Here is a 22,349-nt window from a genome sequence, read left to right on the forward strand (position 1 = left end):
GCAAGATTTATTAAAAACGCTCTCCGGCGAAGTTTCAGGGCTCAGGAGAAGGGGAGCCAGGAAAGTTGCGCCGGGAGGAGGTGGGCACCCTCGGGCGAGGTTCCGCCACTCTGGAAAGCAGAGTGGCGGAAGTCGCGCCCAAGGCAGGGAGGAGGGGGCTTTTAAGGGGTCTTGGGGAAAGCTCAGGGGTCTTTGGGCAAGTTTCCCTTATTTGGATATCCCGCCTGCTCATCGGGATCCCATTGGTCCACAGGAGCCCGGGGCGAGGGTCTCAGATTCCTGCTTGGGCCTTTGTTCTCCTGTCCGAGCTCAGGTCTTGTGGAGGGAACTTTCGCCATCTTTGGTAGCCCTTCCTGCCAGCCCAACACATACTTGATTTGAATTTCCTTAGTTTTTACCTAATACCCTTCTTCTGTTGTTTTTGGTTTGTTTTTTTGTTTTTGTTTTTTTTTTTAAAGATTTTATTTATTTTATTTGACAGACAGAGATCACAAGTAGGCAGAAAGGCAGGCAGAGAGAGAGGGGAGGAAGCAGGCTCCCTGCTGGGCAGAGAGCCCGATGCAGGGCTTGATGCGGGGCTCGATCCCAGGACCCTGGGATCATGACCTGAGCCAAAGGCAGAGACTTTAACCCACTGAGCCACCCAGGCGCCCCAGCCCTTCTTCTGTTCTGAGATCCCATCCAGAATGTCACATTACATTTAGTCGTGTCTTCTTAGGTTCTTCTTGGTTGTTAGTGTTTCAGATTTTCCTTGCTTTTGATGACCTTGACAGTTTGGGAGTATATTGGCCAAGTGTTCTTTTTTTTTTTTTTTAAAGATTTTATTTATTTATTTGACACAGAGAGAGAGATCACAAATAGGCAGAGAGGCAGGCAGAGAGAGGGGGAAGCAGGCTCCCCGCTGAGCAGAGAGCCTGATGGGGGACTTGATCCCAGGACCCTGAGATCATGACCTGAGCTGAAGGCAAAGGCTTAACCCTCTGAGCCACCCAGGCGCTCCCGTAAGTAGGTTTTGACAGAGAAGAACTTCCCATGTTTGTGAGATCCACATGAGTCACAAGGGCTGCAGTTAAAAATTAGTCTCAGGGGGCCCCTGGGTGGCTCAGTGGGTTAAAGCCTGTGCTTTCGGCTCAGGTCATGATCCCAGGGACCTGGGATCGAGCCTCGCATTGGGCTCTCTGCTCAGCGGGGAGCCTGCTTCCTCCTCTCTCTCTGCCTGCCTCTCTGCCTACTTGTGATCTCTGTCTGCCAAATAAATAAATAAAATCTTTAAAAAAAAAATTAGTCTCAGGCCCCTCCTCTGATGATTCTGATGTAGTAGTCCTAGGGTGAGTCCCAAGATCTGGATTTTATAACTATTTTCCAATGATTCTTATAATCAGACATGTAAACATGGCCTTGATATAATTTTAATGAAGACTTTGGGGGTAAGGCTTAAATTAGATAGATAACTACAATCCATGGTATTGGAAGAATAATGTTTTACCCTTGGGGTTCCAAGGGTGTTCACATGCACTCCGCTTTGATTCTCATTATCAAAATAAAAAGGAGGAAGAACATTTTGTAGATGAGAAGAGTGAAAACTCAGTAAGGTATCTTTCCTAAAATCACACAGTTGGGTATACCACCACACCACGGCCAATAGGCAGAAAAGCAACAGAGAATCTGATGTTTGGGGAATTGAAATAGTACTATTAAGTAAGATAACTAAAAAGACAGATATTAGTCTGCTGGTTTTTAAGCAATTAAGAATTATACTCTATCGTAATAAAACTGATATACACAAAGCACTGTTCCCAGTACCCTTTCATCCCTTCAAAATAAACCAAATTCTCTTTATATATTGAGCAACTACTATATGCCAAGTTAGCCTAGTCTCTTAAATTCTTTGTAAGACTCCATTTTCCTTTTTTCTTCAAATTTTAACTTAAATTCTAGTTAGCATATATGTAATACTGGTTTCAGAATTTAATAATTCATCACTTATATATAACACCCACTCCTTAACACAACAGGTACCCTACTTAATACCCATTGCTCACTTAGCCAAACCCCTACCTCTCTCCCCTCCAGCAACCCTGTTTATTCTCTCTAGTTAAGAGTCTCTTCTTATGTTTTATTTCCATCTCCCTATGTTCATCTGTTTTATTTCTTAAATTCCACATGAGTGAAGTCATGATATTTGTCTCTTATTTTGCTTAGCATAATACACTCTAGCTCCATCCACCTGACTGTTTTTAAACTTGAAGAATAGGGGCCCTGGGTGGCTTTGTGGGTTAAGCCTCTGCGTTCAGCTCAGGTCATGATCTCAGGGTCCTGGGAATGGAGTCCCCCATCAGGCTCTCTGCTCAGCAGGGAGCCTGCTTCCCCCTCTCCCCCTCTGCCTCTCCCCCTCTGCCTGCCTCTCTGCCTACTTGCAAACTCTGTCAAATAAATCAAATCTTAAAAGAAAACATTCAGATATAAATCTGTATGAGTTTTCTAGTGCTACTGTAACAAAATATCACTGACAATAGTTCCCCCTTATCTGTGGGGGATAAGTTCCAAGACTCCTAGTCAATGCCTAAGACCGTGGATACTACAGATACTATCCTTTTTCCTACACACATATATTATATATATCTGTATTATATTTCCTATATACATATATTTATGATAAAGTTAACTTATAAATTAGGCACAGCAAGAGATTAACAATAATAGTAAACTAGAACAATCATAATGATATACCATAATAAAAATTATGCAGATGTGGTCTCTTTCAAAATATCTAATTGTACTGAACTTCATCTTCTTGTCATGACATGAGATGATAAAACGCCTGTTTGATGGGATGAAGTGACATGGTCAATAACACAGGTGTTACGACACATCGTCAGGCTCCTGTCAATCTTATGATTAGGAAGATCATCTGCTGCTGGACCCTTGTTGACCTGCATAACTGAAACACTGGAAAGTGACACTATAGATAATAAGAAAAACAACAGAATTTTATTCTTCCACAGTTCTGAAGGCTAGAACCCAAAATCAAAGCGTTGGCAGAGCCATGCTTCCTCCAAAGCCTCTAGGGGAGGATCCTTCCTTGCTTCTTCAAGCTTCTAGTAAGGCCAGGCATTCCTTGGCCTCTGTAACTCATAATGCCTGTCTCTGCCTCCATCTTCACAGGTCCATCTTTCCTCTATGTCTTCACACAGCATTCTCCTCTCCTACAATGACACTAGTCAAGTTGGATTAAGGGCCTCCCTAACTTAATATGATAATTATTAACTATCTTAATCACTTACATTTGCCATGAGCCTATTTCCAAATAATGTCCCATTCTGAGGTACTAGGGGTTAGGACTTCAACATCTTTTTGGGAGATATGATTCAACCCATAACAGACTTGTGCCACACAATACACCCTTTCAAAGTGTACTATTTTGTGGGTTTTAATATATTCACAAGATTGTGGAGCTAGTATCACTAGTTCAGGACCATTTTCTTCATTCCAAAAGGATAACCCCATACCCATTAGCACTCTCAACCTCAACCCTCCCCAACCCCTGGCAACCACTAATCTACTTTCTGTTTGTACAGATTTGCCTCTTCAGGGCACCTGGGTGGCTCAGTTGGTTAAGCATCTGCCTTGGGCTCAGGTCATGATCCTGGGGTCTTGGATTAAGTCCCACATAGGGCTCCTTGCTTAGTGGGAAGCCTGCTTCTTCCTCTGCCTGCAGCTGCCCCTGCTTGTGCTCTCTGACAAATAAATAAAATCTTGAAAAAAAAATTTGGCTATTCATAGGCATTTTGTGTAAATGGACATTTCATGTAAATGGAATCAGATAATAATAAGATTCAGCTACATTATAACATGTATCAGCACTTCATTCCTTTTTATGGCTGAATAACATTCAATTGTATGACTATGTATATAATTTTGTTTATACATTCATCAGTTGAATGGACACTTGTTCCCATTTTTGGGTATTATCAATAATTATGCTATAAATATTCACGTACATTTTTAATGTAACTTTTAATATATTTTTTTAATATTTTATTGAGGGCGCCTCGGTAGCTCAGTGGGTTGGGCCGCTGCCTTCGGCTCAGGTCATGATCTCAGGGTCCTGGGATCGAGTCCCGCATCGGGCTCTCTGCTCGGCGGGGAACCTGCTTCCTCTCTCTCTCTCTGCCTGCCTCTCTGCCTACTTGTGATCTCTGTCAAATGAATAAATAAAATCTTAAAAAAAAAAGATTTTATTTATTCATTTGACAGAGATCACAAGTAGGCAGAGAGGCAGGCAGAGAGAGAGGGAGGAAGCAGGCTCCCTGCCGAGCAGAGAGCCCGATGCAGGACTCGATCCTAGGACCATGAGATCATGACCTGAGCCGAAGGCAGAGGCTTTAACCCACTGAGCCACCCAGGCACCCCTAAAAAATTTTTTTTAAGTTTAGCTCCATACCCATTGTAGGGCTTGAACTCACAACTCAAGAGATTAAGAGCTGCCCACTCTACAGACTGAGCTAGCCAGGTGCCCCTGTGTGACTGTTTTTAATTTTTTCATACCTAGGGCTGGAATTGCTGGATCATATCATAATTATAGCGAACTTTTTGAGAAATGGCCAAACTGTTGTCCAAAACAGATGTATTAATTCTCACTAGTAATGTACAAAGGTTCTGATTTCTGCACATCCTCTACAGCACTTATTATTGTCTTTTTTTTTTTTTTAAAGTAGGCTCAATGTCCTACTTAACTCAACGCCTTCTTTAAGTCTGGAGCTCAATTTGGGGCTTGAACTCACGACCCTGAGATCAAGACCTGAGCTGAAACCATGAGTTGGACACTTAACCAACTGATCCACTCAGGTGCCCCTGTTATCTTTTTGATCATAGCCATCTCAGTGGATATAAGTGGTATCTTACTGTGGCTTTGCATTTCCCTAATTACCAAAGATGTTGAATATCTTTTCATGTGTGTATCAGCCATTTATATATCTTCTTTGGAGAAAGGTATATTTAAATCCTTTGCCAGGGGTGCCTGGGTAGCTCAGTGGGTTAAAGCCTCTGCCTTCGGCTGGGGTCATGGGATTGAGCCCCACATCAGGCTCTCTGCTCAGCAAGGAGCCTGCTTCCCTTCCTCTCTCTCTGCCTGCCTCTCTGCCCACCTGTGATCTCTCTCTGTCAGATAAATAAATAAAACATCTTAAAAAAATCCTTTGCCCAATTTAAAATTTTCTTTTCATTGTTGAGTTCAAAGAGCTCTTTATATATTCTGGAAACTAGGATCCAGAGGATTTGCAAAACTTTCCCTCCCATTCTGTGGATTATCTTTTCACTTTCTTTTTTTTTTTTTTTTTTTTTTTTTAAAGATTTTATTTATTTATTTGACAGAGAGAAATCACAAGTAGGCAGAGAGGCAGGCAGAGAGAGAGAGAGGGAAGCAGGCTCTTCGCTGAGCAGAGAGCCCGACGTGGGACTCGATCCCAGGACTCTGAGATCATGACCTGAGCCGAAGGCAGCGGCTTAACCCACTGAGCCACCCAGGCGCCCCTCTTTTCACTTTCTTGATGGTTGTCTCTGAAGCATCAAATTTTTAGTTTTGATCAAGTCCAACTTACCTACATTTTACCTAGTGCTTTAGGTGTCATAGTGAAGAAACCACTGAAAAATAAGCTCTTTAAAATGATTATAGAAGATGATTATGAAACAAACATAATGAGATATGCTTGACAGGTTTTCAAGGAAGAGCTTGGAAACCCCCAGACTTTTAAAAAATAGTTCCAGGGGCGCCTGGGTGGCTCGGCGGGTTAGGGCCTTTGCCTTTGGCTCAGGTCATGATCCCAAGGTCCTGGGATAGAGCCCCGCATTGGGCTCTCTGCTCAGCAGGGAGCCTGCTTCCTCCCCTCTCTCTGCCTGCCTCTCTGCCTACTTGTGATCTCTGCCTGTCAAATAAATAAAATCTTAAAAAAAAAAATTCCAAATTGTTGTAAATGATTTAGGTGTGTGTTTGTTCAGAGACAGGCTCTAAGGTGATTTCTGGAAGTCCCAGTACATGTCTGCCTTTGGCTCAGGTCATGATCCCAAGGTCCTGGGATAGAGCCCCGCATTGGGCTCTCTGCTCAGCGGGGAGCCTGCTTCCTCCTCTCTCTCTGCCTGCCTCTCTGCCTACTTGTGATTTCTCTGTGTGTCAAATAAATAAAAATCTTTAAAAAAAAAAGAGTATTAATCAAACAACTAAGGAAACATCTTCATATTGTAGACAATTCTATAACATTTTTGATACAACACTGAGAAATCAGAATGGTCACATTCTGGTCACTAGTAAGTGAAAAGAAAAAAACATCTGCAATGAAAAATGTAGCAAATGGCAGAGTACCCTGGGTGGAGAACGCACAGGACTGAAGACTAGGAAGTGCATTGTCCTACCACTTTTCATTCGATATTGACTTACAATAGGTCTGTTGACTGCTGAAACAAAATTATTTCCGTAACTTAGAAAATCTACTTTTAAGGCATTTTTGGGTTCAAACAATTGCCTAGAAGATGTGTTTCTAACAACTGCCTGATACAAGGGAGAAAAGGTATGGGAAGACCAATCAGTGGAGAGCATTCCTCCAGCATTTGATTATAAAATATGAGGCCCAAAGCTTTGTTAAGATCAGAAACTGAGAGAAACACTGGGGTTTATAGGCCTCGTTGTTTAGTAGCGAGCCTCTGTTTTGGCTGCGTATGCATTTCTTTTTTCTGAGGCCACTTCACTACCTCCAGTAATGGCACTAACAAAACTACTCTTGCGGTGTCACTGGCGTACTTTGAATTGCTTTAAAAAGTATCAGTTTTGGGGGCGCCTGGGTGGCTCAGTGGGTTAAGCCGCTGCCTTCGGCTCAGGTCATGATCTCAGAGTCCTGGGATCGAGTCCCGCATTGGGCTCTCTGCTCAGTGGAGAGCCTGCTTCCCTCTCTCTCTCTCTTTGGCTGCCTCTCTGTCTACTTGTGATTTCTCTCTGTCAAATTAATAAATAAAATCTTAAAAAAAAAAAAAGTATCAGTTTTGTTCCTTCTTAGAATATTTTATTTTATTTATTACTTTTTTAAACTTGTTTTTTTTTAAAGATTTTATTTATTTATTTGACAGACAGAGATCACAAGTAGGCAGAGAGGCAGGTGGTGGGGATGGGGGAAGCAGGCTCCCTGCTGAGCAGAGAGCCCGATGTGGTGCTTGATCCCAGGACTCTGGGATCATGACCTGAGCCTAAGGCAGAGGCTTTAACCCACTGAGCCACCCAGGCGCTCCGAATATTTTATTTTACAGAGCAATCCATTACTTCTGATATGGGCGGGTATGTACATATTTGCTAATCAAGTTATTTGTGCCTCTAGATATTTTTTCAGAAAAAAATGATTAAGTTCTGATCCCATTAAGCAAAACATTGTCAGTATTAGTTTTTAACTGGCAGCAATGGCCTAATTTCTTAAAAAAAATAGTTAGAATTTTTCAAAAAATAAGGTTTTTTGGGGATATATTACCTATTTAAGGAATGATATGTGAATATATATGAAGAATGGCTATCAAGTAATAAGAATTTTCCCCAAATAGCCTGTGGAATCATCATTTTTTAAAAAAAGATTTTATTTATTTATTTGACACAGAGTAAGAGAGATTACAAGTAAGCAGAGAAGCAGGCAGAGGGGAAGGGGAAATCAGCCTCTCTGCTGAGCAGAGAGCCCGATGCGGGGCTCCATCCCAGGACCCTGGGATCATGACCCAATCCAAAGGCAGAGTCTTAACCCACTGAGCCACTCAGGTGCCCCAGGAATTATCATTTTATAGTGCCTCAAAGAGAAAAGTAAGCAGGAATCCTACCCAAACAGAAATGCAATGAAAGAAAGCTAGTTTCTTTAAATATACAGAACTTGGGATTGTATTTGTGTTCTGTACTGGATATCATCAAAACAACATAAAATTTCCCATTTCCTCAAAGTTAAAAGCACAGGAAGGCATTAGTTAAACAGACTAGTAAACAGAAAAGTCAGGCACCTGGGTGGCTCAGTTGGTTGGCCGGTTGCCTTTGGCTTAGGTAGTGATTCTGGAGTTCTGGGATCTAATCCTGCATCAGGTTTCCTGCTTGGTAGGGAGTTTGCTTTCTCCTCTGACCCTCCCCCTCTCATGCTCTCTCTCTCAAATAAATAAATAAAATCTTTAAACAAAAAAAATAAAAAGAAGTCAACAGAGACACAATTAATCAATTGGTGGGTGATTAGTGTCAGACAGCATGGAGTTGGAGAACTGTATTTCTAGCAAACATAGAGGTCTCCTGATAAATTGAGGTATTCCCAAGGGTAACAAGTTATTTGTAAAGAGGAAAGCATATTCAGCTGATGGAGAAAATGCAAGATATGTACTTACCTTCGTCCTAAAGTTATAATAAAAAGACAAAGGGAATTCTTTAGGATATGGCATAGAGGGAATTCTTTTCAAAATTATTGTTATGAAGAACAATTCAGGTTTTGCATTCTCTCAAGTAAGTACTATTTTCTAAGCCTGTATTTTATGATATTCCATGGGTTAATTAAGTTCATCTTGGAAGCCTTGGTCAAGACATCTTCTCTGGGCTCCCACAGCAGTATGCTTATACCTTTTCTTTTTAAAGTTTATTTATTTAAGTACTCTACACCCAAAGTGGGCCTCAAACTTAAGAACCCTGAGACCAAGAGTTGCATGTCTTCCAACTGAGCCAGTCAGGTGCTCCTATACTTAAAAACTCTTTACAGGACTTACTGTATTTATTTATGTGCCTTGATGTTCCCTTTAAGGTTAATTTTGAAGTCTGTTTTATAGAAGTAATATTTTGCTTCAATGCTCTATTAATAGAAATCTGTTATATCCAATGTTATTTTTTAGGTCTTTCCTAAATAAGCTTTTAGGCATTAGATTAAAAAGAATGGGACTCAAATAGTAAATGTGTCTCTATTTCTTCCCTTAGAAATATAAAAGCTCAAGACAAACACACCACTTTGTTTCAGCCAAGTTACTAACCAAGCTGGTTAAAGTGCAACAGCTTTATCACAACTGGAAACTCTTTAAAATAAAAGCAAATATAAATTTTGATGTATTTTTCAGATTATTAACCTTTATAACAATTCAAAACTTTAATCATCAATACCTAATCATATAGTCTATTCTCATACAAACTGTGGAGGGCACAATTTAAAACAAAAACAGTAACAAAAACAAAACATTTTGCTTATTGTTCAGAAAGCTTCTTGTGGCAACTTGGAGAAATACAACTGCAAACATCTTAGGTAAGGAGTGAGGAAGGCTCCCGAGGGAATTGGAACACTAGAAAAAGAGAAAAGCTACCCCTTGATGTAATCAGGACTGCCAGAGTACTTGTTTTGTTTACAGCATGGACCCTGGATCTGAAAGATAGGTTTGAATACCAGCTATTAAGCCTTAATTTCCTTATCATTAAGAATATATTTACTAATTCAGTGTTGTTTTAAACAAGGTGATACTCTAAAAAAAAAAGGCTATAAGATAGTGCTTAACTCAAAGTTCCTAATTCCATGACACTGGACATATGTAACTACTGACATTCATGTAATACCTCTAACCCAAACAATTCAGGAAACTGTATCACTAAATGATGAGTGGACATCTTAATGTTCAAGAACGAACTAAATGAAACAGACCAAAGAACTCAAAAATCAAATTAATAAGTTCTACCCTGAGGCGCCTGGGTGGTTCAGTGGGTTAAATCCTCTGCCTTGGCTCAGGTCATGATCTCAGAGTCCTGGGATCAAGCCTCACATCAGGCTCTCTGCTCAGCAGGGGGCCTGCTTCCTCCTCTCTCTCTCCGCCTGTCTCTCTGCCTACTTGTGATCTCTGTGTGCCAAATAAATAAATAAAATTCTTAAAAAAAAAAAAAAAAGTTCTACCCTGAGGGGCGCCTGGGTGGCTCAGTGGGTTAAGCCTCTGCCTTTGGCTCAGGTCATGATCCCAGGGTCCTGGGATAGAGCCCCGCATCGGGCTCTCTGCTCAGCGGGGAGCCTGCTTCCTCCTCTCTCTCTGCCTGCCTCTCTGCCTACTGTGATCTCTCTCTGTCAAATAAATAAATAAATAACTTAAAAAAAAAAAAAAGTTCTACCCTGAGAATAACCAATTGCCTCGACAAAGGAGATTTCTGAGCTCAAATCCATCCTGTATCAGTGCAGTTCAACAGTGATTAAGTATTTAGTTGATGCCACAAAGGCAGTTACAAGACAAAATTCCCCCTTTCAGAAGGTGGTCTAACAGGGGCATATCAAAATGCAATGTGAGGTTCCATGCATAGAAGAATGTGTAAAGAACTCCAGGGACATAGGTGAGGAAGCAGTTAAATTTGATTGGTATAAGAGGAGGGTAAGAAGTGTTAAGGAAAGTTAACAAGGGGAACTGACATTTAAACCAGCTTACAAGAAAATGGGAGTTTGTCAGATACAATAATAGAGAGAAGGGCATTCAGATGAAGGAAACAGCAAAAAGTGTATACTCAAATTTGCAGAGACAATTAGGAAGATACAGAGTCCAAACCATTGCAAAGAATGCTCCAAAGAAAGGGCTCATCTGAGAAAAATGCCAAGTTACAAAGAAGGTATGTTATTTGCTCCACAGCATTGATTTTCTAGAATCTGTGAGACTAACCAGCCATCTTTTGTGGGCAAAATAATCTCAAATACAAGAATGATAAAGAAAATTAGCTTTATTTATGTAAATTAAAAAAATTGATTGTAGTATTAGATTTGTCAAGTGTTTTCATTTTGAACAATTTACAAGAGTATTTATATACAAACATAATAAAATAGAGTATATCACATTGTTCCTGCTTGACTCAAAGTGTTTTCTCAGTTCGGAACATGCGTCTATCACTCCAGTTTTTAATTTTTTAACAGGGAAATGCTATGTTGTGACATAGTGCTTGATTAATACATTTAACACTGAAGTGGAAGGAGAGTCAGTGATTACCAACAGTTCAAAAATATTTTTTCAACCAATATGACTCTATCATTAGATTTTTTCTGTATTAAAATATGTTTCACAATAAAAAAACATACTTGCATTTGGTGATGATCTAAATTTGTTGTTTAATATAAATCCATAGTTGACCTGAATATAAATATGAATTAAACTCATTAGTATGAATGTCTGTCATAAATGAAAACAAAATTACCAGGAGTAGAGGTAACAGAAAATCCACGTGAGAAACTGAAGTGGAAATATCCTATTCTATTTAAAATAAGTAAAATTTCCATTTTGTGAACCCAATACAAACCAAAAGGTGGTGAAAAGCCATATTTATAGACACCAGATCTGAGGTCACACTGTAGAGCTATAATTAACTTGTACTACTATTTATTGGATAATTCTAAACCAACTTGCGAAATATCTTTCCAATCATTATGTTGTCTGAGAAATACAAGAAAGTTTAATAGAATTACTGAATAAGGCAGAATCTTAAATTAGCAATTAGGATACAATATAAATGAAGATAATTTAGAATCAATCTCTATCTATCAAAGTGTTAAGTACACCATGTGTGTATGGACTGTCAGAAGAAAGCCATTTCATTTCTAAAGCAGACTGGATTTTAAGTAAGCTCCTGGATTGTTAAGTAACTTCAATTTTTTAGCACTTTCTTGAAATTCCTGGCAAGAGCTCTGTGATTTTATTAAATTGAAAAACAAAAAAACCATAAAAAATGTTAAGTTTGATATTACTTTGAAAAGTCACAGCTGTTTAAGACAATCAACCAGACCTCCAAGTGCACTTGTGTCTAAAATGTCACTTTTGTCCCCAAAGAGAAGGAAATAATCAAGTATTTTATTAAGGTGCTCACTATTAAAACAGAGGAATCAGAGGAAATTGGTCTTTAATTGGATGCTTGCATTCTTTCCAGGGTTCTTAGTATGTTTAGATGTTGATATCTTGACTTTGACATTTTCCTGATTGCCCTTGATAGCAGCCTCAAGGCGGGCTTTCAGGGCTGGAGAAGAAGCCATTACATTTTTAAAAACTGATGAATACTGAGGCCCAATCTGCATGAGATTTTGCAAAGCAAAGTCATGTAAATTTTTCATTACAGCAGTTGCTGATCCCAGAGCATTATCATCCAAAAGGAAGGAAATGAGGATGGGCAGAAGACAGGCCACCAGCTGAGAACCTGTTAAGTAAATAAATGATTTTTAAGTCCTGGATTGAAGGTTGTAAGTGTTTAATATATATAGCTGTAAACTCACTTATCTGTACACATTTTTTCCCACTGCAGGGGAAAAAGGATCCTTCTAATCTCTCAAATTAACACTCAATAATATCAATACTTGCAATTAATAAGACTTGTCTTTCAATGAATGTGGAAATATAATGTTAAGTGACTAACTGAAAATTTTACACTTAAAATAACATTAAATTTCCGATTTGGGATGGATTCTTATTTAGTATGAATTTAGTGCTGACACTTACGGTGCTGTTCTTCGGCAATGGCTACCAGTGCTTCCAAGACCTTTATGCCTTCTTGAAAGATCTGAAGCTCAGTAGTGTCTTCAGGCTTTCTCTGGTCTATTTCCTGCAGTTTTTCCACAATAGAGGATACTAAAGAGTAAATGTATGGGTAGGAAACAGCTGGATTTGGATACTGAAAAACGGAAAGCAGGAGTTGATAGGTCTTGATTTGTACCTAATGAGGTAAGAGACAAAAACAGTATAAATTATAAATACAAATTTATATTAACATGCAGACTGTAATGTAAATTTAAAAAAAGGAAATAAAAATTGTGAATTAAAACTTTTTTTTTTTAGGGCGCCTGGGTGGCTCAGTGGGTTGAGCCGCTGCCTTCGGCTCAGGTCATGATCTCAGAGTCCTGGGATCGAGTCCCGCATCGGGCTCTCTGCTCAGCGGAGAGCCTGCTTCTCTCTCTCTCTCTCTGCCTGCCTCTCCATCTACTTGTGATTTCTCTCTGTCAAATAAATAAATAAAATCTTTAAAAACAAAACAAAACAAAACAAAACAAAACTTTTTTTTAAAAGAAGTCTCTAAAAAAGGCATTTAATTTCTAATTTATTTTTAATTGTGGAAATCCAAGTGCTAACAGTTGTTAAAAGAAGGACAAGAGCCCAAAATGGAGTCACCGGGGCAAAGCCCAGGTTACCAAACCCAAACTCAATACCCAGCTTAATTACAGTTTCAATCTCTCCCAGGACTAGAATCTTAAACCAGTCAATCTGCAATTACCTGGTCAGCACTAGTGAGGTGTTCTGCTAGACAGACCCTGCTATCCCCCTAAGGAAGGTAGCTTTGCCTGAAACAATCCACTCTTTGCTAGTAATTTCCTTGCCCTTTCTCTTTCTGTCTATAAATCTTTGATTTTGTACAGCTCTTCAGAGCTCCTCTCTCCATCTCTGATATGGGATGCTGCCCAAATCATGAATAAAGCCAATAAGATCTTTAAAATTTACTTAGTTGAATTTTGTTCCTTGACAGATGTGGTAGCAGTGATGGGATCTGAAGGAAACTTCTGAAGGCTTCAGGAGTTAAGGAGAAACACAGATGTGGACTGGTGGTTCCATCAGCAGTTCTCCATTTGTGTGGAATCCCAGTCTCCAGTCCCTATTTGTTGAGGTCTGTTGGGTTCAGTTCTTTCCCCAGCCCCCACATCTACACTGGGACTTGCTGGTGTTGCACATAAGGCCTTCTACTGGCCAGACTGCAATAACATCTCTTTGGTCACTCCTGGTATGTTGATGTGCACATGAAGTAAAGGCTACAGCAGATGGAAATCTAGAAAGCCAAAAAGCTGCAAAATTGGTGGGCATTGGTAGAGTAAGTACATAAAAACTGTCAGAGTGCTTGCTACCTGACCCTAAGACTCCTATCTAGGATAAGCTGATCACAGAATGGGTTAGACTGACATAGATTACCCACCACCAACCTCAAGAAAATGTCCATGCAACAAAGCATACCATAAAACACCATGCAATCCCCAACCCAGTAGCACATCCCTCTTAGGTATTAGTTTAGCTCTGAGAGACCCAAAGAGTTAAAGAAATGGGATCCTTAAATTCCAAAAAGTTGAGCACTCCACCTTTTGGCACACCTGCTTATTTTATGTCTGAGAACTATAGTCTCTGTAGCTATTAAGACCTAATAGAATGGCAAAATCTTACTAAAGGCAACTTAGAATTACAATGGCCATTATGGAGAAATGACCTTAGACAAGGTCATTTATTTAAGAAGTATGCTTAAAAGCAAGGATTCCCAAATCAAAGAGAATGGGATATCTATTTTAATTGTTATGGAGAAACTTCCAAAAGGCTTTAAGATACCAAAATAGCTTCATTGAAAGTTTCATTGCAAAAAGGGAATAAAAAATTAGACACAGAAGTTATCTAAAACAATACCTCTTGCATTGCAGCCCTTTGGGGGTGCATCATCAAAACACTGGCCCAGAAACTGGTATCTTATTTTTAATTAACTGGTATACTGGAAAAAAGATTGTTCTCAAAGGTTTTGCAAAAATCCTCCAACACCAATTCGAATGCCTCCATATCTACCTTGGAAGGAAGGTCCCATATGGGCCTCTCCCAGAGCAGACAAGAGTCTGAGGGAATTTCTGGTACATAGCTATTATTCTTTAAATAGACAAGGGAAACTAACATTAAAATTAATGGAAAACCTCACCAAATTCTGGTAGATACTAGAGCTACATTTTCTACATAAATCCTACTTAGGACTGCACATGTGATCCTGGGGAAACTGGAAGAAGCCAGCTAAGGATGATAATCCTTATCAGAGTCTACTTTCCCAGATCTCTCTCTGTAGTAACCAGTAGATCGAGAAAAATAAAACACCTTTTGCAACCTCTTTGAGGATGACTCTTGAGTTCAAGGGAACTCAGTAACTCTATTCCCAAAGTGAGTCTATGGTCAAAATTTGGTCAAACTGGAAGCTGATTTTCAGAGCTTGGCAGCAAATTTTTTTTTTGTTTTTAAAGATTCCTTCCTAAAGCTAAAATGAAACTCTGTACCCACTAAAATATTCCAAGACACACAATTCTAAATCAAAAACAGTAATCTTTTGATTTCCATCTTAGTTGACAATGTCTCAGATAAAAAGAAAAAATTGGAGATAATGTAGTTACACAGGTAGGTCAACCTATGCAGTCTTTTTTTTTTTTTTTTTTTTAAGATTTTATTTATTTACTTGACAAAGAGAGAGAGAGAGCACAGGCAGAGGGAGCAGGAGAAGCAGCCTCCCACCTGAGCAAGGATGGACTCAGGACTTGATCCCAGGGTTTTGGGATTGAGCACCCCCCCCCCCCCCAAAAAAAATCAGGCTCTCTGCTCAGCAGGAGCCTGCTTCCTTCTCTCTCTGCCTGCCTGTGATCTCTGTCAAATAAATAAATAAGATCTTTAAAAAAATAAATAAACTACAAACCAATTCTTGAGGAATTAAAGGCAAAAACAAGAAATGAGGCTCCAGAAACAATTCTAAATCCACCAGTCCTTTTTAGCAATCCTAAAACCTTCACTTTTTATCTCAAAAGGCTTTTAAGTATTGTTAAAAATTCAGGCCAATGGGAACAAAAGTCCTTGCTGGAGGAACTTGCATTCTGTCCTTTGCCTTTGAGATGTAAGTATTTTATCAGGTTTTCTCCAGGAACTCTTATCCCTAATTCCAGTTTTTTTTTTGTTTTTTGTTTGTTTTTTTTTTAAGTGGGGGTGGGAGGGTGGGGACACCTGGGTGGCTCAGTTGGCTAAGCATCTGCCTTCACCTCAGGTCATGATCCTAGGGTCCTGGGATTGAGTCCTGCATTGGCAGGGGGGTGGTGTCCTTGCTCAGCAGGGAGTCTGCTTCTCCCTCTGCTTGGTGCTAATAAATAAATAAAAACAAGAATAAAAAAAGGGAGAGGTGCTTCGGTGGCTCAGCTGGATCTTGATCTCAAGAGTTGCGGGTTCAAGCCCTGCATTGGGCTCCATGCTGGGTGTGGAGCTTACTTTAAGAAAAAAATGAATTACTATATAGTGGAGTATTATTAAGCCACAAAAAGGAATGAATTCTTGCCATTTGCCATGACATGGGTAGAGCTACAGAGTATATTATGCTGAGTGAAATATAAGAAACAAAACAAACAAGCAAAGGGGAAAAAAAAGAGGGAGGCAAACCAAGAAACATACTCTTAACTATAAAGAACAAAATGATGGTTAACAGAGGGGATGTGGATGGGAGGTTGGGTGAAATAGATGAAGGAAATTAAATTATACACTTGTCATGATGAGCACTGACTAAAGTAAAGAATTGTTGAGTCACTATATTGCACACCTGAAGCTAATATAACACTGTGTGTTAACTGGAATTTAAATACTTTAGAAACACAATCTGGATCCAACTGCTCTTTAATCAACTAGTGAGTTTTGTATCATTATACCTATCTCATGGCTCGAACTTTAAAATGAAAGCTCACTGCTTGCAAACTTCTAAAGAGTGACCAGGCAGGGCTATCACAAATGTCACGAATGTTCTATAAGAGCACAGATTCCAAAATTTTGATGCCAAGATCCCTGACTTGAGGGTCTAAGTAACTTAGGAAGACAGCTGAGCACTCAATCCTTGTTTGACCAGTTCCTGGATGTGTGAGACACATACAACAGACCACCATTCTCAGTAAAACTCCTGATCCCCTACAAAAATGAGACTCCTGCTCCTTTTCCTTTTTCTCTCTCTCTTTTTTTAAAGATTTATGTATTTCAGACAGAGAGAGAGAGAGAGAGTGCGTGCACAAGAGAACATGAGTTGGGGGAAGAGGCACACGGAGAAGCAGGCTCCCCGCTGAGGAGGGAGCCTGATTCAAGGATCGATCCCAGGACCCTGGGATCATGACCTGAGCCAAAGGCAGATGCCCAATCAACACCCAGAGGCCCCTCCTTTTCCTTTCTGCGTCTCCCAGATGCTCTGTTTGTATCTGTTCTATGTCTTCAATAAATTGTTTGCTTTTCCTTTTTGCTTGTGTTTGATTTCTATTCTGCAAAAAGCCAAGGACGCTTCTGAGAAGTCCTCAGACCTGGCCTGTCTACATCTGTATGTTTACTTAAAAATAGTTTCCATGGGGCGACTGGGTGGCTCAGTCGTTAGTCACCTGCCTTTGGCTCAGGTCATGATCCCAGGGTCCTGGGATTGAGCCCCGCATCCGGATCCCTGCTTGGTGGGAAGCCTGCTTCTCCCTCTCCCACTCCCTCTGCTGTGTTCCGTCTCTCACTGTGTTTCTCTCTGTCAAATAAATAAAATCTTATTAAAAAAAATAGTTTCAAAAATCTTTTTGGTAACTTAAAACTTTAAAATTATACTGAGATAAGTCGAAAGATGGGTATTCATTGAATATCTGGATCATTTCCAATTAAAATAAAAAACTGAAACATTAATTACTAAACATAGGTTTATCTATTTTTGGTTTATTACCAAGAAACTTAAGATAGTTGGGTCTATTAGCAAACATGTTTGGTTCACCAGTGAAAAATATACTGAGGGAGGATATATTTTTAGAAATTACAAAATGTATTCATAAATTTGTCAATCTCAAGAATGTTGGTATAACAGTTTACAGTTGTTTACTTGGTTTTCCATTAGAAATTAAGTTTTCTGGGGCACCTGGGTGGCACAAAGGGTTGAGGGTCTGCCTCTTGGTTTCAGCTCAGTTCATGATCTCAGGGTCATGGGACTGAGTCCTGGGTGAGGCTCCACACTTGTTGCATAGTCTGCTTGAGACTCTTTTTCCCTCTGCCCTATCCCCCTGCAAAGCACGCACATGTTCTCTCTCCCTTTCTCAAATAAATAAATAAGGGGCTCCTGGGTGGTTCAGTTGGTTAAGTGTCTGCCTTTGGCTTGGGCTGTGATCCCAGGGCTCTGGGACTGAGCCCTGTGTGGGGCTCCCTACTCAGCCCTCCCTTGCCTTCTTTTCCCACCCCCTGCTCATGCTCTCTCTTTCAAATAAATAAACAAAACCTTAAGTAAACACATCCTTAAAAAAAGAAATTAAGGTTTCTAAGGGTTAAAAATGTTCATGTATGTAATTAAACTACTAGAAGTAATTGTCAGCAAGTCCTCTAGCTCAAGCATAGGCCCCAAAAGTTAAGACCAGAAATAGACAAGATTGCTTAACTCATGCCCTAACTGAAACCCATTGTTCTTATTTCTTATCATACTTTCTTGAGACATTGATGGAATATGTTTTGCAATGACATGAACATTCAAACTACCAGGCCAGAAAAGCCCTGATATCAAAGAAATGCCTAGAAGACAACATCCCATACTCTTCCCTGTCCAAGATCACTTGCTGAATACATATAGACTCTTTCCTGTGATCAATGCTGCCTGCTCTTGGCATGAATTCTCCGAACCTCTTCCTATAAAACTCTAGGTGTCCATTTGTTGGCAGAGAGGTCAGTTGTTAAGGCTTGAGCCACCTTCCCTGGCTGCTGGCCCCCAAAATAAAGCTCTCCAATTCTCTATTCCAAATCCTTGTCTCTTGAGTGATTGGCTTCTCCTGTGATTAGTTTATCTGAGTTTGTTTGGGAACAGTGTTGGTAAACCCAGCCAGGAGATATGCATTTCATTTGTTCAGCCCCCTTGGGATTCCTAGGAATGGTGCAGTTGGCCTTGGCAGTGTGCCAGGGCTCAACCACTTGTTTCCTGAGTTAGTGGCTGTGATCCATCGATGGGTAACAGAATCATCTTTGTATCCTGGCAAAGCAGGATGTGTGTTTCAGTAAGAGAAAGAATGAAAGAATGAGGGATGTAGATGCAATTTTGTTGAGGAAAAAGAAAGTAATTTTGTCCTAAAGTGAGGTTGGCTACTTCATAATGGGAAAGGGGAAAAATAGACAACAAAATCCAGAAGTACAAAAAATAAAGTTGTACGTTTGCTGAAAGGGATTTTGGGAAAGGAATTTTATTCATGGTCAAGCTACCTAAGATGGGAATAAATTTATGTAAGTAAAAAAAAGAAAATGAGCTTTAATATCATAAATACACTGGTACAAAATTAGAATTTGGTTTTCTCTCTGTTAAACAGACACATTTTTCTTGGATTATTGGTCTCCCCTTGATAAAAGATTATAAAAGGTTTTTCTTTGCCTTATTAAAATAATCTGCCTAGAAGACAAAGATTCTGAATATTATCAAAATAATTTCTCACGTTTCATATTGTTTTTATCAAATCTTTGATTACTTAGGAAAACTGAATGTTCTCTATTAAAAGAGCCAAGTTTTATTTGTTCTTTAAACTACATAACTTTCTGTATTGCCCATGAAATCTTTAATTGTCCTTCTGGCTAAATGGTAACTACGCATTTTTCACACTGACCTATACAGTTCTACTAGTATTTGATGAAAAGAATTTTTTTTTAAATTTTTAAAGATTTTATTTATTTGACAGAGAGAGAGAGAGAGAGATCACAAGTAGGCAGAGAGGCAGACAGAGAGAGGGGGAGGCAGGCTCCCTGCTGACTGAGCAGAGAGCCCAATGCGGGGCTCGATCCCAGGACCCTGGGATCATGACCCAAGCTGAAGGCAGAGGCTTTAACCCACTGAGCCACCCAGGCACCCCTGATGAAATGTTTTAAAACCTTTTGATATTATTGGCCAATTTCCCCCAAATCTAATTGTAAATGAAGTCTTTCTGACCTGGAACCAACTCATTCTGCAGTGCATAAAGGAATAGGAAGTTCATTTAGCAAGTGAAGAGGTCTTAAAGGAATGAGATTAACTTGTGTGCACTGTTTTTGGGATGGGTACCATTATTTCATATCATATTCTTGAAGGCAGGTGGTCTTTCTTTTTTAGGAAATCCACTATAATAAGCTACAAAGTATCTTACTAAGGGGCACCTGGGTGGCTTAGTCAGTTGAATGCCCAACTCTTGATTTTGGCTCAGATCATGATCTCAGGGTGATAAAACTGAGTCCCGTATCAGGCTCCAAGCTCAATGAGGAGTCTGCTTCTCCCTCTCCCTCCACTCCTTGCAAGCAGGCTCTCTCTCTAAAATAAATAAATGAATAAAATATTTAAAAAAATGAAAATAAAAACAAGTTATCTTACTAAATGTCCCTCGTAAGTTCCAGAGATACATCAATTTTAAGATGCCTTATTTCAAATTAAGGTTTTGTTTTGTTTTGTTTTAAATGTCCTTTATCTTTCTCTAACTATGTTCTATCCTTGGGAGCAAAGAGTAAGAACAGTATTATTTGGCTTTGTCACCCTAAGAACAGAAATTGCTCCAAACCTAAAAACAAAAAATTCAGTCTTGTACTTCTTGTTGGAGCCAATAAAATCACAAAGAAAGGTTTTACAAAAGCCTAAACACATTCCTATTACAAACATCTCTCTAATAAAGACACTTACCACAGGATCTTTTATCTCAAGAGTAGCCTTAAATTTCTCAATACAGCGCTTCTGAAGGCATGGGATGGTAGTAACTTCTGGACTGGTAGACAAAATAAATACTGTGATAGCAGTAAGTAGACTGATTTCATCAAGTTCTTGATGTGTTCCATCTACTAAAGAGAAATAATCTATGAGAAACATCCCAAGATTGCCGTATTGTTTTATGCACCTGTGTGAAGATACCTCTGGTTTGAGAGCAACAATTTCTTTTGTGTACGCAACAGTTATAGACAAACACTAATGGACTGATTTTAAGAATCCTGGCAAAAGTTGTAGGTTTTAAAATGTAAGATTGTAAGTCATTCTAGAGCCAAAAATTACCAAAGTAATTACATTCTTTACAGGCGGACATCAGTAAATATATATGTATATTTACTAGGAATATACATTTACTAGTTGTGTAACATTGAACACTGAACCCCAATTTTAGTTTTCACATTTATAAAATGGAAATATTAACAGTACTTGCATTTATAAAGTTATGAGGATTAAATGAGTTATTCATGTAAGGCATTTGAATAGCATGTTGAGCTCAACATGAGTTAGCTATTATAGTATCATTTTTGTTGTGGAACAAATCAAAAATGATTTTTCTTTGTTAAGATTAAGGTAATCTTTCTTTTTAAGATTAAGGTAAGATAAGGTATTCATATTCTGATAACACAAGTGTCAAGTGAAAATACCTTAGTGCTTTGCTATATATACCATTTCTTAACAGTATAAAAATACCTGAAAATACTGCATGGGTCACAATCATCTGAAAGGATTTTCTGTTAGATAATTCTCCTTCATTGCCCCCCATATTTACCTTCATAATCTCATTCAGTAATTTTAATGACCCTGCTGTGAAAATTTGATGTTACTTGAAAAGGAAAAGGGGCGGCAAATTCAACTCATGGAACAGTGTAAGACTGGATTACTACTTATGAAGAAATGATATACAGGGATCGAGATAACAGGTTTGCTAACATTCATTCAACAAATGTTTAGGAAACAGCGCTCTTTTTGGCAGTGAGTCTATAATTTACAGAAGATATATTGTATACCAGAAGTAAATAATTTGTTAGTCACAAGGTCTATGAATATAAAAAATACATTAAAATATAAAAGTTGGGACTCCTGGCTGGATCAGCAGGTAGAGTGTGTAACACTTGATATCAGGATCGTGAATTTGACCCCCATGTTGGGTGCAGAGATTACTTTTATATAGTAACCTTTTTTTTTTTTTAAAGTAGGCTCCATACCCAGCATGGAGCCCAATGTGGGAATTGAACTCACAACCCTGAGATAAAGGCCTGAGCTAATAGATCAAAAGTCAGACACCCAACTGAGCCACCCAGGCACCCCAAATAAGTAAATTAAAAAAAAAAAAATCAGAAAATAAAGGAAAGCAACCCAGGAATTGCTACACTAGGTGGTCAGAGAAAGCCTTGAGGAGATTAATATCTTAACTGATGCTTGAGAGGTAATAATGAAACAATGACAGCAATGAAAGCAATATATTATGGATGAGTGGGATTTTATAAAAATAATTTGAATAATTTTAAAGTAAAAGGTACATGGGTCAACATTTAAAATGATGACAACATTATTATAGGTACTTTGTATATATTAAATATTTAATCCATATAATAGCAACAGGAAATGGGTAATCTTCTTCCTTCCATTTTATAGATGAGGAAAAGAAGTTTAGTCATTTGCCCAAGTCACACAATTAGTAAGGCAGATAGTTTGATTCCAGAGAGCATAATGTTAATCATGATGCTATACTGCTTCCTAAACAGTTGTTACTTTTGGTCATTCATGACAACTTGAAACACAGCTAGTCTGTTTAGTAAAAATGTCTTTTTATTTTCAGAAGGATAAAGCTCTCCTGGGTTCCTCTTCCCATTTCCTC

At 39.0% G+C, this 22,349-nt stretch overlaps 2 protein-coding genes across 8 annotated transcripts in view; one reads left to right on the top strand and one right to left on the bottom strand.

Annotated features, from left to right (window-relative positions):
• Window positions 1-12,183, top strand: part of LOC131999411 (serine/threonine-protein phosphatase 1 regulatory subunit 10-like) — a 71,742-nt gene extending 59,559 nt beyond the window's left edge. The window contains exon 3 of the mRNA XM_059372140.1: window positions 12,104-12,183. The gene's annotated coding sequence lies outside the window, so the exon portion shown is untranslated. The remainder of the gene's footprint in view (window positions 1-12,103) is intronic.
• The window catches only part of HEATR5A (HEAT repeat containing 5A), a 111,253-nt gene continuing 99,607 nt past the window's right edge, over window positions 10,704-22,349 (bottom strand). For 5 of the 7 annotated variants that reach the window (XM_059373043.1, XM_059373040.1, XM_059373042.1 and 2 more), the window contains 3 exons: window positions 20,411-20,565; window positions 12,481-12,694; window positions 10,704-12,181 (listed from right to left, as the gene is read on the bottom strand). In XM_059373043.1, coding sequence (XP_059229026.1) covers window positions 11,874-12,181; window positions 12,481-12,694; window positions 20,411-20,565 — 677 coding nt within the window. In that variant the 3' untranslated portion in view covers window positions 10,704-11,873. Of the gene's footprint in view, window positions 12,182-12,480; window positions 12,695-17,193; window positions 17,282-20,410; window positions 20,566-22,349 lie in introns of those variants that run through there. The other 2 variants (XM_059373041.1, XM_059373045.1) reach the window with 2 other exon arrangements.

This window comes from Mustela nigripes, chromosome 13, assembly GCF_022355385.1.
Source record: "Mustela nigripes isolate SB6536 chromosome 13, MUSNIG.SB6536, whole genome shotgun sequence".
NCBI classification, from domain to species: Eukaryota; Metazoa; Chordata; class Mammalia; order Carnivora; family Mustelidae; genus Mustela; species Mustela nigripes.